Below are 11,784 nucleotides of genomic sequence, written 5' to 3' on the forward strand. Positions count from 1 at the left end.
TCCACCCATGAAGCGTGTGCTTCCACCGGTCTGTGAAGATGCTGCTCTTGCACCCTTGGGAGCTGTGGGCTCACTGGTGGCCGGAGGTGGGGGACATCTGTGTCCCAGGAGGAGGTGGAGGTGTTTGGAGGAGGGAGATGTCTGAGAAGGGGTTGGAGGTGGGCAGGAGGGGTCCACGGGAAGGTGCCCAGGGCTCAAACCCAACACGCCAGGGGCTGATGCTGGAGGAAACCTCCTGCCCAGACCGTGCCTACCAGCTCAAGGCTCTTGGTCCTTCTGGGGGCCTTTGGTTGCCTCTCTGCAGCTTGTCTCTGGTCCAAGGTGTTGTCCTGCTTGCTCAGACCAGAGGCTGAGCAGCCCAACTCTGGGTTGTCTGGGGTCTGTGCTTTCATTTTGCTTTCTTAAATCTCTTCATCGTCTCTTGCAATCAATCTTCCTCCAGAAGAGAGCCCCACGCCTTGAAATCACTCTAAGCCTGTTGCTGCTCATGCCAGCCGCTTCCCGGAGGTTTAATCCTGGCTGCAGCTCCCTGCCTGTGGCAGGAGCCTGGCTGCCCTTGCTTTGGCACCTCACTGGCCGGTTTGTCCCCAGCTTGATGGGGACAACATCTCCCAGGCACGTTTTACCTCCCCAGCCTGGGGCAGAGGAGCTGGGATCCCTCTCTGGGACGGTGTGGAGGTAAGGATGGCTCCGGGCATTGCAGGGGAGGTCGGACCCCAGGGCTGGGCTACAGGGTGAGGAGGGTCTCTCTGCCCTGGGGTCTTCCACCCAAACCTGCCAGTGGTCCCCTCCTGCCTGGGAGCAGCTGGGGAAAGATGCTCGGTCTGTCCCCCGTGGAGCAAGGAGTCGTCTCCGCTGCCCACTGTGAGCACAGCCAGCCCCGTGGGGAAGGAAGCCTTAGGGCTCAGTTTTGGCCGTGATGAGGGCTCCGGGGCCACTGGGGTGGCAGGGGACGTTTTAAGAAGATAAAAGTGATTTCTTGCTGCTCGTGCTGGCAGGGGCTGGCGTGGCTGGAGCCGGGAGGATTAAAACAATTTCATAATCCTGGTGATTTCCTTTTGATCGGGATTATGAAACCAATCACGAATATCAAAAGCTGTGGCTTAAAGCGGCAGCCGGAGCGGGGCTGGGATGTCTGTGGCCCCCACGGCACCCCTCCTGCCCCCCGGGGACAGCAGCCCCCGCACCTCCAGGTAAGCGCTGCCCACCCGGGAACTTCGTCCCGCGTGATGAGTTTTGTGGGGTCTCTGGGGAGGAAGGCAGGGTCTTTTGGGGTGTGTGTGGAGCGGGTGGCTCCACAGGGTGTGTGTTGCATGCTGGGTTTAAGGATGATGGTATCTGGATGCACCAAGCTTGGCTCCCACTATCCTTCAGCCTGAAGATGCTGGGTTGGCCCCTGCTTGCCGGGGGGTCCGGGCAGGATTTGGCCTCTGGGAAAGCAGGAATAATTAGCAGGTCTGCAAGCGTGTGATGTTCACAGGAGGGTGCCTAGTCTGAAGGCTGTTAGAGACGACCCCCCCACCCCCCCCCACCCCTCTCTATCCTTTTTGGGCCTCCTGAAGCCCCAGCCACTGGTGCGGGGCAGACCCCTCCAGCACTCAGCACCCTGGGGTGAGGTGCCCCTCCCGGCAGGCCAGGGGAGGTGGGCTGGCTTCGCTCCCTGCTCCCCTCCCAAACCCGCAGCCCAGACAAAGGACATTCCTGAGAGCCGGCCAAGGCAGACGGGCTTCCCTCTGTCCCGGCACAGGGTTTTTGGGTTCCCCCCTCCTGCAGGGTCCCCTCCGTCTCTCCCACGCTCGGAAAGTGCTGTGGCCACGGTGGCGTTGCCATTTGGGACCACCCGCCAGCCGGCATGGGGGCAGGCGATTCGGCTTCGGGGCTGGGGCAGGATTTGGCGGGGTGCCCTGGCGTGTTTTGGGGGCGTGCAGAGGAGGAGGAGGAGGAGGAGGCTGGGGCGGGAGGCAGGGCCGGCCATGGCCCCACAGCCCAGCCAAGCAGCTGAGCTCAGGCTCGGCTGAAGGGGCTGGGATTTGCTGGTTTGTCCTTTCTTTTTTTTTTTAATTTTTTTTTTCCTCCCCTGCTTCCTTCCCTTCTTCCGCCTTCTTCTCCCTCTTCCCAGCCCTCTCCCGATGCTGCTCCAGGGGTAAGGACAGCCCTCGCCTCCTGCCTGCAGCCCTCTCCCACTGCCACTCCAGGGCAGTGAGGGGCTGCGGTGAGCCGGGGGGCTGATGGGGCTCGGGTGGGTGTCCTGGGGATGCTCCTGCAGCCCTGGCCAGGGGGGAGGCTTCTCCAGGGGTACCAGCGGGGCCGGGATGCTCCCGGTGGGGTGCAGGGGGGTGGCGGTACCTGGGTTCCACGGGGAGCACGAGGCCGGTGCAGGACGAGCGACGCGTGTGACCCTGGGGGCTGGGGTGGAGCAGGGGGCTGGTGTGTGTGTGGTGGCACCTTTGGCGAGTTGCAGCCGTGGGGGCTTTCTGTCCTGGAGAGTTTTGGGGCCTTGATTTGGCTCGGAAACTGCCGGTTCCCTCCAGGACATCTTGCTGGCTGCCCCAGGGCACCTGAAACAGCACAGGCAGGCACCCGTGCTCCTGCTTCCCCCCCCCCCCCCCCCAGCTGCCTGATTTGGGGAACCACCGCTCCCCCATTCCCCCCACTCCAGAGTGATGCTGGTACAGCGTCAGTGCTCTGGGTTGGGGGGGCGGCCTCGTGCTGCGCCACGTCCCTGTCCCCTTCTCCACGGTGGCGTCGCGTGCGTTTGTCCCCTGGGCGCAAGCATCACCCTGTCTGCTGCCTGCAGAGCCTGGGGCAGCGCCGGGGAGGAGGAGGGTGAGGGCAACGAGGGGGGTCGCCCACCCTCCCCTGGGTTTTCTCCCCGCAGGGCGGATGGAGGGGGGCTCTCCCGCTGAGACGCGGCGGGTGCCGCGGCCCCCCAAGCAGCACGGCCAGAGCGGCGGCCGAACCCCTGCGCTGCCGGAGCACCCCGAGGCCGCCCGTGGCCCCCACGCCATCCTGGAGAGCAAGGTGAAGGCGCTGAAGGAGAAGCGGGGGGGTGGCCGGCCGGGGACCCCCACGGCCGCCCCCGAGCGCGTCTCACCTAAGAAGCCCCGGCCCCGGCGGGGGAAGCCGGGATCGGACGGGGCGGCGTCGGAGCCGCGGGCTCAGCTCCGCACCTACCTGACGGACGGGCTGCTGGATGGTGGGGAGCCTGTGGCCGGCGGCCCTCAAGCCCCGGCACCCCGCGCCGGCACCCCGGGGCTCTGGCGGGTGCCGGCACCCAAGGGAGACGTGCCGGGAGGCACCGAGCTCCCCCGGGATGAGGGCAGCGGGTCTCACGCCTCTGCCTCCCCCCACGAGAGACCCCCCCTGGAAGAAGAGGCACGAACCCCACCACAGGACGAGGGGGGTCCCTCTGTGTCCCCCACCGCAGCAGAGGGCTGGGAGAGGCTCTCGCTGGCCGAGAGGGTGGAGAGGAACCGGCGGCTGCTGCAGGAGGTGCTGGGCCTCGCCGCGCCCGGTGCGTATTTTGGGCAGGTGGCGGCCGTTTCGGTAGAGCCAGGGGGAGTGGGAAGGAAAAGCTTTGGGGGAGGAAAGGGGGTCCTCGGTGCCATCGTCCAGCTTCCCGCAGCTCTGCGCTGCTTCACACCCCAGGGCTGCCCCATTCCCTGCAGGTTCTGCATCCCCTATGCTGGCAGCTGTAGGAGATGCCCGCAAACAAAATGGGGCCCTTCCTTCTTCACCGGGATGCTCTGGGCGCTGCCGGTCCCCTCCGGCATCCTGGTGAGGAATTTCACTGCTAAAAGCAAGAAACCCGCTTTCTGGGGCACTCGAGGTCTGCAGCCGTCATCTTCCCTTTGCAAGCTGCTGCCAGAAAAGGGAATTAATTTGTCCTTTGAAAGCGTCTGCCCTAACAACCCGGCGGTCCCCATCCCCGCGGTCCCACCCCACGCCGCCTGCTGTTGCCCCACATCCCACTCCTCTGGGGCCTCTCCCGAGCATGAGTGGTTGGGATAGCCCCGAAAAGGGTGTGGGTTAGCACAGGCGGGGCTGGGGGTACGAGGGGTGCTATCGAGGAGGACCAGGGTGGGGGCTGCAGTCCAACCAGGCTGATGCCTTTCCCTGTCCTCCGTTTCAGAGGTGCCGGCGAGCGATGGGGACTGGGACTCGGGGGTCTCGCTGCAGGACGCCGAGGGCTGCAGGTAGGTCAGTCCCAGCGTGGCAGAGATGGACAATTCCCTTTTTTTTCCTCCTCAGTCTTGTATTTTAAATGCACTCCATCAAGCAGCACTGGGGCTCGGCAGGGCTCCGGGGAAGGGCTGTGGGGGCAGACCCCAGCGTGGCAGCCGGCGGGGGGGAGCATGGACGGGCTCTGGCGATGCTTCGGTGCAAGCTGGGCAGGAGGGTCAGGCTGAGCCGGGTGTCCGTGTCATGTTTGGGCATGGTGGGGGGGTCCCTGCCAGCACCCCAGGGCGGGAAGGGAGCTGGGGAAGAAGACGGGAGAGAAATTTGCTCCAGGTGCTTAAGAAGATCGAGGCGGCAGGCGTGTGTAATCTTGTTGGACTAATGATAAACCTCAGAGGTACAGACTAAAAATACAGAGGTGGGATGGGCAGGTGAGCTGGGCGGCAGCGTGTGGGCTGGGGGCTGCATGGGGGCTGCAAGCGAGTGGGGAAGCCCCCCCTGTACTGTGGTTACTGGTTCTGCTCCGCTCTGGCGGCTGGGGTTGGTCGGTGACAGCCGGGTGCAAGGCAGAGCCGGGGATGCTGCACTCCCCATGAGCAGGGGCAGCCAAAATGGGGGGGGGGGGGGGGGCCTGGACCCCCCGTGGAGCTGCATAGAGGGCTTTCCTGGGAGCTGGCGTGCGCCCACCCTCCTGCCGTGAAGAGGTTAAGGCCAGGCTCCCCGAAGTGACTGCCTGAGCTGATTATTTTAATCAGGGGGATTAGGGCCATGGCCAACAGGGAAGGCAGTGCCGGAGCCGGGCTGTGCCCTCCCATAGCTGATGGATCCCCCCCGCCCTGCAGCTGGTGGGGCAGGGAAGACCCTCAGCAAGGAAGGGAAGGCAGCCGGGTCCGGGGCTCGTCCCAAACCTACCTGCATTCACAACGTTGTGGGATTTACGCCGGTGGGGATTGGAGGCAACGCCTGCCTCAGTTTCCCCATCCACCTCTGGGATGCCTGTGGTGCAAAGCGCTGCCTCGGCTGAGCCGGAGCCCGAGCTGTGCGGGTGCTGAGCCTCCCCCAAAGCATCACCGGTGTGGGGTGCGACCCCCCCCTCCTTCTGCCTGGCACTGGGGGGGTAGAGGGGGCTCCCGCCCGGCTATGCCCCGGTGTGGCAGCCAGCCTATCCGTGAATGGAGGCCGGGCCCCGTTTTCTCTGGGCAGAGCAGCCTCATCGTCACTGTTAAACCACGTCTAATCCCTGTTATTTTTTCCTAATCCCCCTCCCCGCTGCGCGGCCGCAGGGCCTTTGTCCCCGGGCAGGAGCTCGAGCTGAGCCCGCGGCACGAGCAGGCCAAGCAGCTGCTGCAGCGCGCCCGCATGAAGGCTCGGACGAACCCCCTCCGCGCCAGCCACGACATCCTCCTCCTCACCGCCGCCGCCGCCGCCGTCCCGCACCCCAGGTCAGTGCCTCTCCCCCCCTTGCGCCATCCCCTGCCGCTACGGTGCTCTCCGGGGCGCATCTGGATTTGGTGCGTGTGCAAAGCGTGCAAGCGTGTGTGCGGAGCGTGCATGCAGGCACGGGCGTGTTTGCAGAGCGTGCACCCGTGTGCGCAGAGCCAGGGTCCGACCTGCTGCATGCATGCGTGCGTGCAGCCTCGTACCCTCGCGCGAGCAGCTCTCTGCTCGCAGGAGCATCCCCCCTGCCCGGGTATGCCTGAAGTCTTTGCGACATAATATTGGGGGGGCGGAAGGAGTGTTTAATTGTGTTTTATGGCAACGTGGAGGCATTAAGGGTGTGGTGTTTCCCAGCTGATGGGGAGCACTTCTCCGGGGGAGGCTGGCTGCTGGAAGGGGCTCGCCCTGTGTGCCGGGTCATGTGCAATTCGGGGTTCCCGGCCTGATTAACCTCGCACTTCGGTGCCGGGCAAAGGCGATGGAGGTCGGGCTGTGGCAGCAGGGTATTGCCGCAGCCTCTTGTCATTTCAGCTTCGGGCAGCCTGGGCGGAGGGCTGGAGGGGAGCAGGGCTGTATGCCGCGGCGGAGCAGCGGGTGGACTTTCCTCCTGCCCCATCTTCTGCGCTGGGTTTTCCCCTTCCTGCCCTGCTTTTCTGAGGGAGCCGAGCAGCCCTCTCGCAGCTCGTCTGTGTCCATCTGTCTGTCCCCCACGTCAGGGAGCCCAGCGGGAGGCCGAGCATCGCCCCGCGGGACGGCGGGAGCCTGAGCGACTCGTCGAGCGGGGAGTCGAGCTGCGGGCGGCCGCGGCGACCCCGGGGACCCTCTCCGTCCCGCGTCCGCTTCGAGGACGAGTCGGCCCGCGACGCCGAGGTGCGGTACCTGGAGCGGCTGCAGCTGCGGCACCGGCGGGCGCTGGGCTCGGTGCTCTCCTCGACGGAGCTGGCTGGTGGCGGGCAGCCGGGGGACGGGGCCGGCCAGCCCAAAGCCCAGAGCGGTGACCTCGTGGTCGGGGGCAAGTGCAGCGCCTGCGGCTCCTTCCTCGGTGGTGGTGCCGCCGCCGCCGCCGCCAGCCGGGGCACGGACACCCCGGCGGCCACCGACGCAGCTGAAAGTAGCCCTGCGGCACAAGGAAGCATCCCAGGGGATAGCGGGGGGTCAAGCGCCGCCCGGCCAGAGCCCAAAACTAGGGCTCTGGGCCCCCGGGGGTCCCCGCTGTGGATCCTCCCCTCCCGGCAGCGCATCCACACCGAGAAGATCAAGGAGACGTACATCGGGGACGTTACCTACATCGACGAGGTGGACTCGGCCCTGGAGAGCACCGACACTTCCGACGGCTGCCGGACGGACAGCGAGGAGGCAGGACCCCGCAGCCCACACCCACGGGGGCACCGGGACCCCCGGGCTCGTGGGCACAAGGCCCCCCGTGCCGCCCCGCAGCCGGAGGCGAGGGCTGGGAAGGGGACGTGCGCGGCCAGCGGTGGCCCCCGCGCAGAGGACGGGGGCTCGGGTGGTGCCACAAACCGGACGGGGGCTGTTTGCCCCCCGCCGCTGGGGAGAGCCGGTAGCCGGGAGGACGGAGACCCCCACCAGCATTCGGGGGGCAGCAAGGGGGTGGGAAACACCGCTCATCCCCCGCGGCAGCCTAGTGAGCCTCTGGACTCCTCCTTGCAGCCGGCAGCCAGCACCCCTATGCTGGGCACCCACCTCCCCGCTCCCCCTCCCACCAAAAAGGCCTGCTCCCAGGTGCCTTGCAGGAAAGCCCTCTTCTCCTGTGGCAGCCGCCGGGCATCGAGCCAAGGAGCCCGGGGCCCAGAGCCTGATGGTGGGAGCGCTGCACCCCCTCAGCCCGGGGGCACGGTGGGGCCGGAGGAGCGGCGGGGTCCCTGCAGCCCCAGGTGGCTCCCGGGGAGCCCCCTCCGTGCCTTGTCCACCAACAACTGCAACAACACCCACGGGCAGGACCCCCCGGGGACGGGCAGAGGTAAGAGACCCACGCGCAGGGGTCCCCAGGGTTTGGGGAGGGGGCTGTCCCTAACGAAGCAGGGTCGTGACTGTCTTGCTGCAGTTACAGGGGCATCGTCACACCCCACCGCTGGTCCTGCACCCCAGGAGGCTGCTCATCCCCCCGGGGAAGCTGCCAGGAGCACGGCAGACGGGTGAGTGAGAGCGAGGGGCTGCCGGCATCCTGCGTCTGCGGTGGGAGCTGCATCCCTGAGCATCCCCCCGAGGCTTCCCGGTGGGACTCTTACCTTTTGGCACCAAAAGCTTCCCAGAAACCACAATGTGGGGGTGACATTTTGCATGTGTGTTCAAGTGGGTTTGGGGGAGCTGCATTGCACCCCGCATCTGGCTCCGCCGAGAGCGTTGCGGGCAAACGTGATGGTGGGTGACCTTGGAGGTGTTTAGTTCGGGTCTTCTGTTTTTGGGAAAAGCAGCTGCTAAATGCTGGCAACCCCAGGGCTGCCTTGGGGCTCATCAAACACAAACCCACTGGACCCATGCCCGGGCGCAGCATGTCTCAACCTGGCAGGAGAGTTCAGAGGTGGCGCTGGGTCTTTCAAGCCCCTTGGCAGGATGCGATCCCTTCAGGCAGAGAGCGGGGGAGGTCTGAAAGGTGTTAAACCCCTGAAATTATGGGGAAGACGGGTAGGGAGTCCTTCAGGGAGCTTTGGCTCATGAAGCCGTCCCTTGCACGTGCTGGGTCACTGCTGCGGGGAGGCGGCTGCACCCTGATCTCACCGTGCATCCCGATTTCACCGTGCTGCAGCTCTCAAGGCTGTGAAGGCGGGTGCAAGATGCACCCCCAGCCCTGTGGCAGCTGCCGGTCTTGTTCCCCATTCCAGGCACGTGGTGGATGAGCATCGTCCCTCTCCATCCAGGGAGCCGGGGCGGCCAGCGAGCCGCAAGGGCAGCAGTGCTTCGGCATCGGGGCTGAAGAAGCTCCTGTGCAGCCTGAGCCAGAGCACCAAGCAGCGCCTGGGTCGCTTCCGCTGCTACAGCATGGAGCAGCTCCCGGCCCCCGGCAGCAACCCCCCGGATGGCCCCGGCATGAAGAAGTCGCCTTCTCTGCAGTCCCTGCGGCTGGTGAGCCGAAACGTACCCCCGCTGCGAGGGGACCGGGAAGGTCCCACAGGCGGAGGGGTGCTGGGCTGGGGTGAAGCATTCCTGAGCGTTGCTTTATGGCCCCGGTGGTCCTGGGGGTGGGTTGTGTGGGTGCCTGTGCTGTCCCAAAGCTGCTGGGTTTGGAAAGGCTGGAGCTAAATGTGGAGTGGAAGGGGGAAAGAGGGACTTGGAAGGTGGGTGAAAGAGCAGATTTGGGGAGGGGAGGTGGGGTAATTTGACTCGGGATCATGGCTCGTGTGTCCCAGCTAGCTGAGCAGTGAGGTGCCTCACCAAGAAACCCTGCTTCTTGGGTGGGTGACCTGGCCTAGAGCAGGGCACACCAGCTTATCCCTCCTCAGCGGTGGTTTGGCGAGGGCTCCGGCAGGGGGACAAGGGGGTGAGGGATGCCCCCCACTCCCTTGGCACGTCAGTGGGTGAAGGGCTGCGGTACTGCACAACGTTGGTGGTTGTCCCCATCTCAACCACATGCTTTTCCTCAGGTGTCGCCCTTCTGCCAGCCCCAAAAAGCCGTCTCTGTCCAGAGCCTGCACCCCTTCCTGGGCAAGGCACCCCGTGCCAGCGCCTACCTCCTGCCCCAGACCGCAGCCGACAGGTAGATGCCCAGGTGCTTCCATGCCCAGTAAGGCTGTTTCGGGGTGCTCAGCCACACACGGTGGCTGGGTGCAGCTGGGGACCCCATCACCTGGTCCCCAGCATCTTCCTGGGGTCCCTGCTCACCCCATCTTTCCTCTCCCCACCCCATCTTCCCTCTCCCGGCAGGAAGGGGAGCTCAGGGCCGCGGCGCTCACTGAGCGTCGAGGACATCGGGGTGCCCGGCCGGCTGCGTGCGGTGGGGCGTGTGGTGGAGGTCTTCCCCGATGGAACCAGCCAGCTGGAGCTGCAGCGACCCCCCCACGGCGCCTTTGGGTTTTGCGTCACCTCTGGGCACGGCCGGCCTGACACAGGTACGGTGGGGTTGTCCCAAAGTGTCACATGAACCTTTGGGGAGGCACGGCATAGCCCCTCCGCGGTGGCTCTTGTCCCATTCCAGAAGCGAGCTTGGGGACGGGTGGAGGGGGCTGCTCCATCCCTGCTGAGCCCCAAAGGGGTGGCGGTGGACAGGGGGATGCTATCACGTGTGGCTTTGGCCACGCACAGTCCCACGTGTCCATCAGTCCTTGGCTTGGGGCATGCAGCCTGTCCCAAAAGCCATTTACAGTGAAGTTGTTGCTGTGCATGGGCCCAGTGTGCAGCCCCCAGGCACCCCTAGGGGGCACAGCCCTGACCATGGGGTGCAGATGGGGGGCTCACCCGCCCCTGTCCCTCTCCACAGGTGTCTACGTGCAGGAGATGACGGACGCCGGCACGGCCAAGCTGTACGCAGGGCTCCTGGGCGTGGGGGACGAGATCCTGCAGGTCAATGGGGTGGCCGTCTCGGGGCTGGGGCTGGCCCGTATCCGTGAGCTGCTGCTCCGGGCGGACACCCTGTCCCTCCGCGTGCTCAGGCACCGACCGACACCCCGGTAGCCCTGGCACAGCTCCCGGGAAGCCCGGTGGGAGGAGGATGACGACGTCCTGGGATGCTGCAGGATGGTGTGGCATGGACCAAGCTGCCCCGCGGTGCCAGGACCTGCTCCACTCCGGTGCAGTACTTGGCTCCCCGCTGCGGTGGGGGCAGGCAGGTTTCCCAGTCCCTCCCAGGAGCCAGAGTGGGACCAAGGACCCCCCTACAGTGTCTAGAGTCTCCAGGAGCTGCCCCAAGTGTGGGGACAGGGGACAGCCCAGCTGTGTCATTAAGCTCATGTGGGTCTGTCCTGCTGGGCACTGGGGTGGCCAGTGTGGGGATGCCCCATCCCCAGGAGATGTGGGGTTCCCTGCCACCACTGGAAACCTGTGCCTGTGGGCTGGTGGGTTTCTTTTAAATTATTTCAAACTGGAAAAAAAAAAAAAAAATCTAATCACAAAATATGGTGCCCTGGGCTTGTGGGTGGCATGGAGGGGCTGGGGGGGGGCATGACAATTGGCCAGGGGGACAGGACATGCCCCAGCCCCAGGGTCATGGGGCTGCTGGTGGATGTGGGAGCTGGGGTCAGGTCTAGGTGCTGGGGAGCGTGTGGGTGCCTTCACGTGGGGCTGAGCCCCTCAGGGCTGGCGTAACCATGGTGGGGACTTCTCTGGGGCACTGAACGCACGTCCTGGCTGCAGGGTGGCATGGCGCATGGTCCTGGGACCGGCAGAGCTGGGATGCTGTCGGCCGAGAGCAGGAGTTGCTCTTTGGGGGCCCAAGGACCTGTCTGGTCTGTGGGGTGGGGAAATGGGGACAGGGCTGAAAGGGCATCCCTGGGGGTACAATGCTCCCGGGAAAGCTGGGGGTGGGGCTCCCTGTTGCCATCCCCAGGCAGGCTGTTTTGGGGCGGCAGTGGGGCTGTCTCTGGATGGGCTCAGGGTCTTTGCTGCCTGGTTTCCCACGGCCCCACTCTAACAGCCACCTCCGGACTGTGTTTTGGGGGGGGGGGGGGGGGGGATGGACGGGGACGGGGACAGGGGCTGGGGAGCTCAGCTGCCTGCAATGCTGCTTTTTGGAAGAGCAGAACATCCCCCCCGTCCCTGCTCCTGTGAGCAGCATGGGGGGGGGGGGGGGAACAGGGGGTGACAGGGCTGCTCTCCTCCTGCCAGCACTGCTGGGACAGCGGTGGGGACGTGCCTGCAAGTATCCATCGCTAATGAGAGGGGTCTGTGCTCCTGCTGCTGATTTGGGGGTTTTGTTTTTTCCAGCTACGGGAGGGGAAACGCATGCCATGGCGCCGGGGCGGCTGCACAGGGACAAGCCTCTCCGGCAGGCGCCAAGGCTGGCAAGCGGAGGAGGCACGGCAGCAATAGCTGCTCTCTGCATGGTGGTGCCCCCACATTTGGGCAGCAGCTGCCTGCAGCATCCCCCACATCTGGGCAGCAGCTGTCCACGGTGCAGAGGGGACCCCAGAAACTGCAGCAGCCACTTAAGCCTTAAAAGCCAGGAGGGTGATGCCCAGCAGATGCTGGTGGGAGCTTTTCCTGCTACCCAGCACT

The 11,784-nt window shown here is 65.6% G+C and overlaps 1 protein-coding gene across 3 annotated transcripts; it reads left to right on the forward strand.

The window, feature by feature from the left end:
- Window positions 1-946: 946 nt before the first annotated feature.
- Window positions 947-11,740, forward strand: KIAA1614 (KIAA1614 ortholog). 3 transcript variants are annotated; one of them, XR_007507099.1, is made up of 12 exons: window positions 947-1,193; window positions 2,120-2,143; window positions 2,879-3,514; window positions 4,133-4,196; window positions 5,463-5,621; window positions 6,333-7,597; window positions 7,682-7,772; window positions 8,460-8,700; window positions 9,219-9,331; window positions 9,499-9,683; window positions 10,052-10,625; window positions 11,494-11,740. XR_007507099.1 is itself a non-coding variant. In XM_049809135.1 (11 exons), exons 3-11 carry the CDS (start codon window positions 2,884-2,886, stop codon window positions 10,243-10,245), a joined length of 2,943 nt encoding a protein of 980 aa, XP_049665092.1. In that variant the 5' UTR covers window positions 947-1,193; window positions 2,120-2,143; window positions 2,879-2,883; the 3' UTR covers window positions 10,246-10,692. The 3 variants fall into 3 exon arrangements, 2 of the variants coding, with proteins under 2 accessions (XP_049665092.1, XP_049665093.1); XM_049809135.1 differs by lacking the exon at window positions 11,494-11,740 and having other exon boundaries at window positions 10,052-10,692; XM_049809136.1 differs by lacking the exons at window positions 2,120-2,143; window positions 11,494-11,740 and having other exon boundaries at window positions 10,052-10,692.
- Window positions 11,741-11,784: the final 44 nt, after the last annotated feature.

This window comes from Accipiter gentilis, chromosome 8 (genome assembly GCF_929443795.1).
Source record: "Accipiter gentilis chromosome 8, bAccGen1.1, whole genome shotgun sequence".
NCBI lineage: Eukaryota > Metazoa > Chordata > Aves > Accipitriformes > Accipitridae > Astur > Astur gentilis.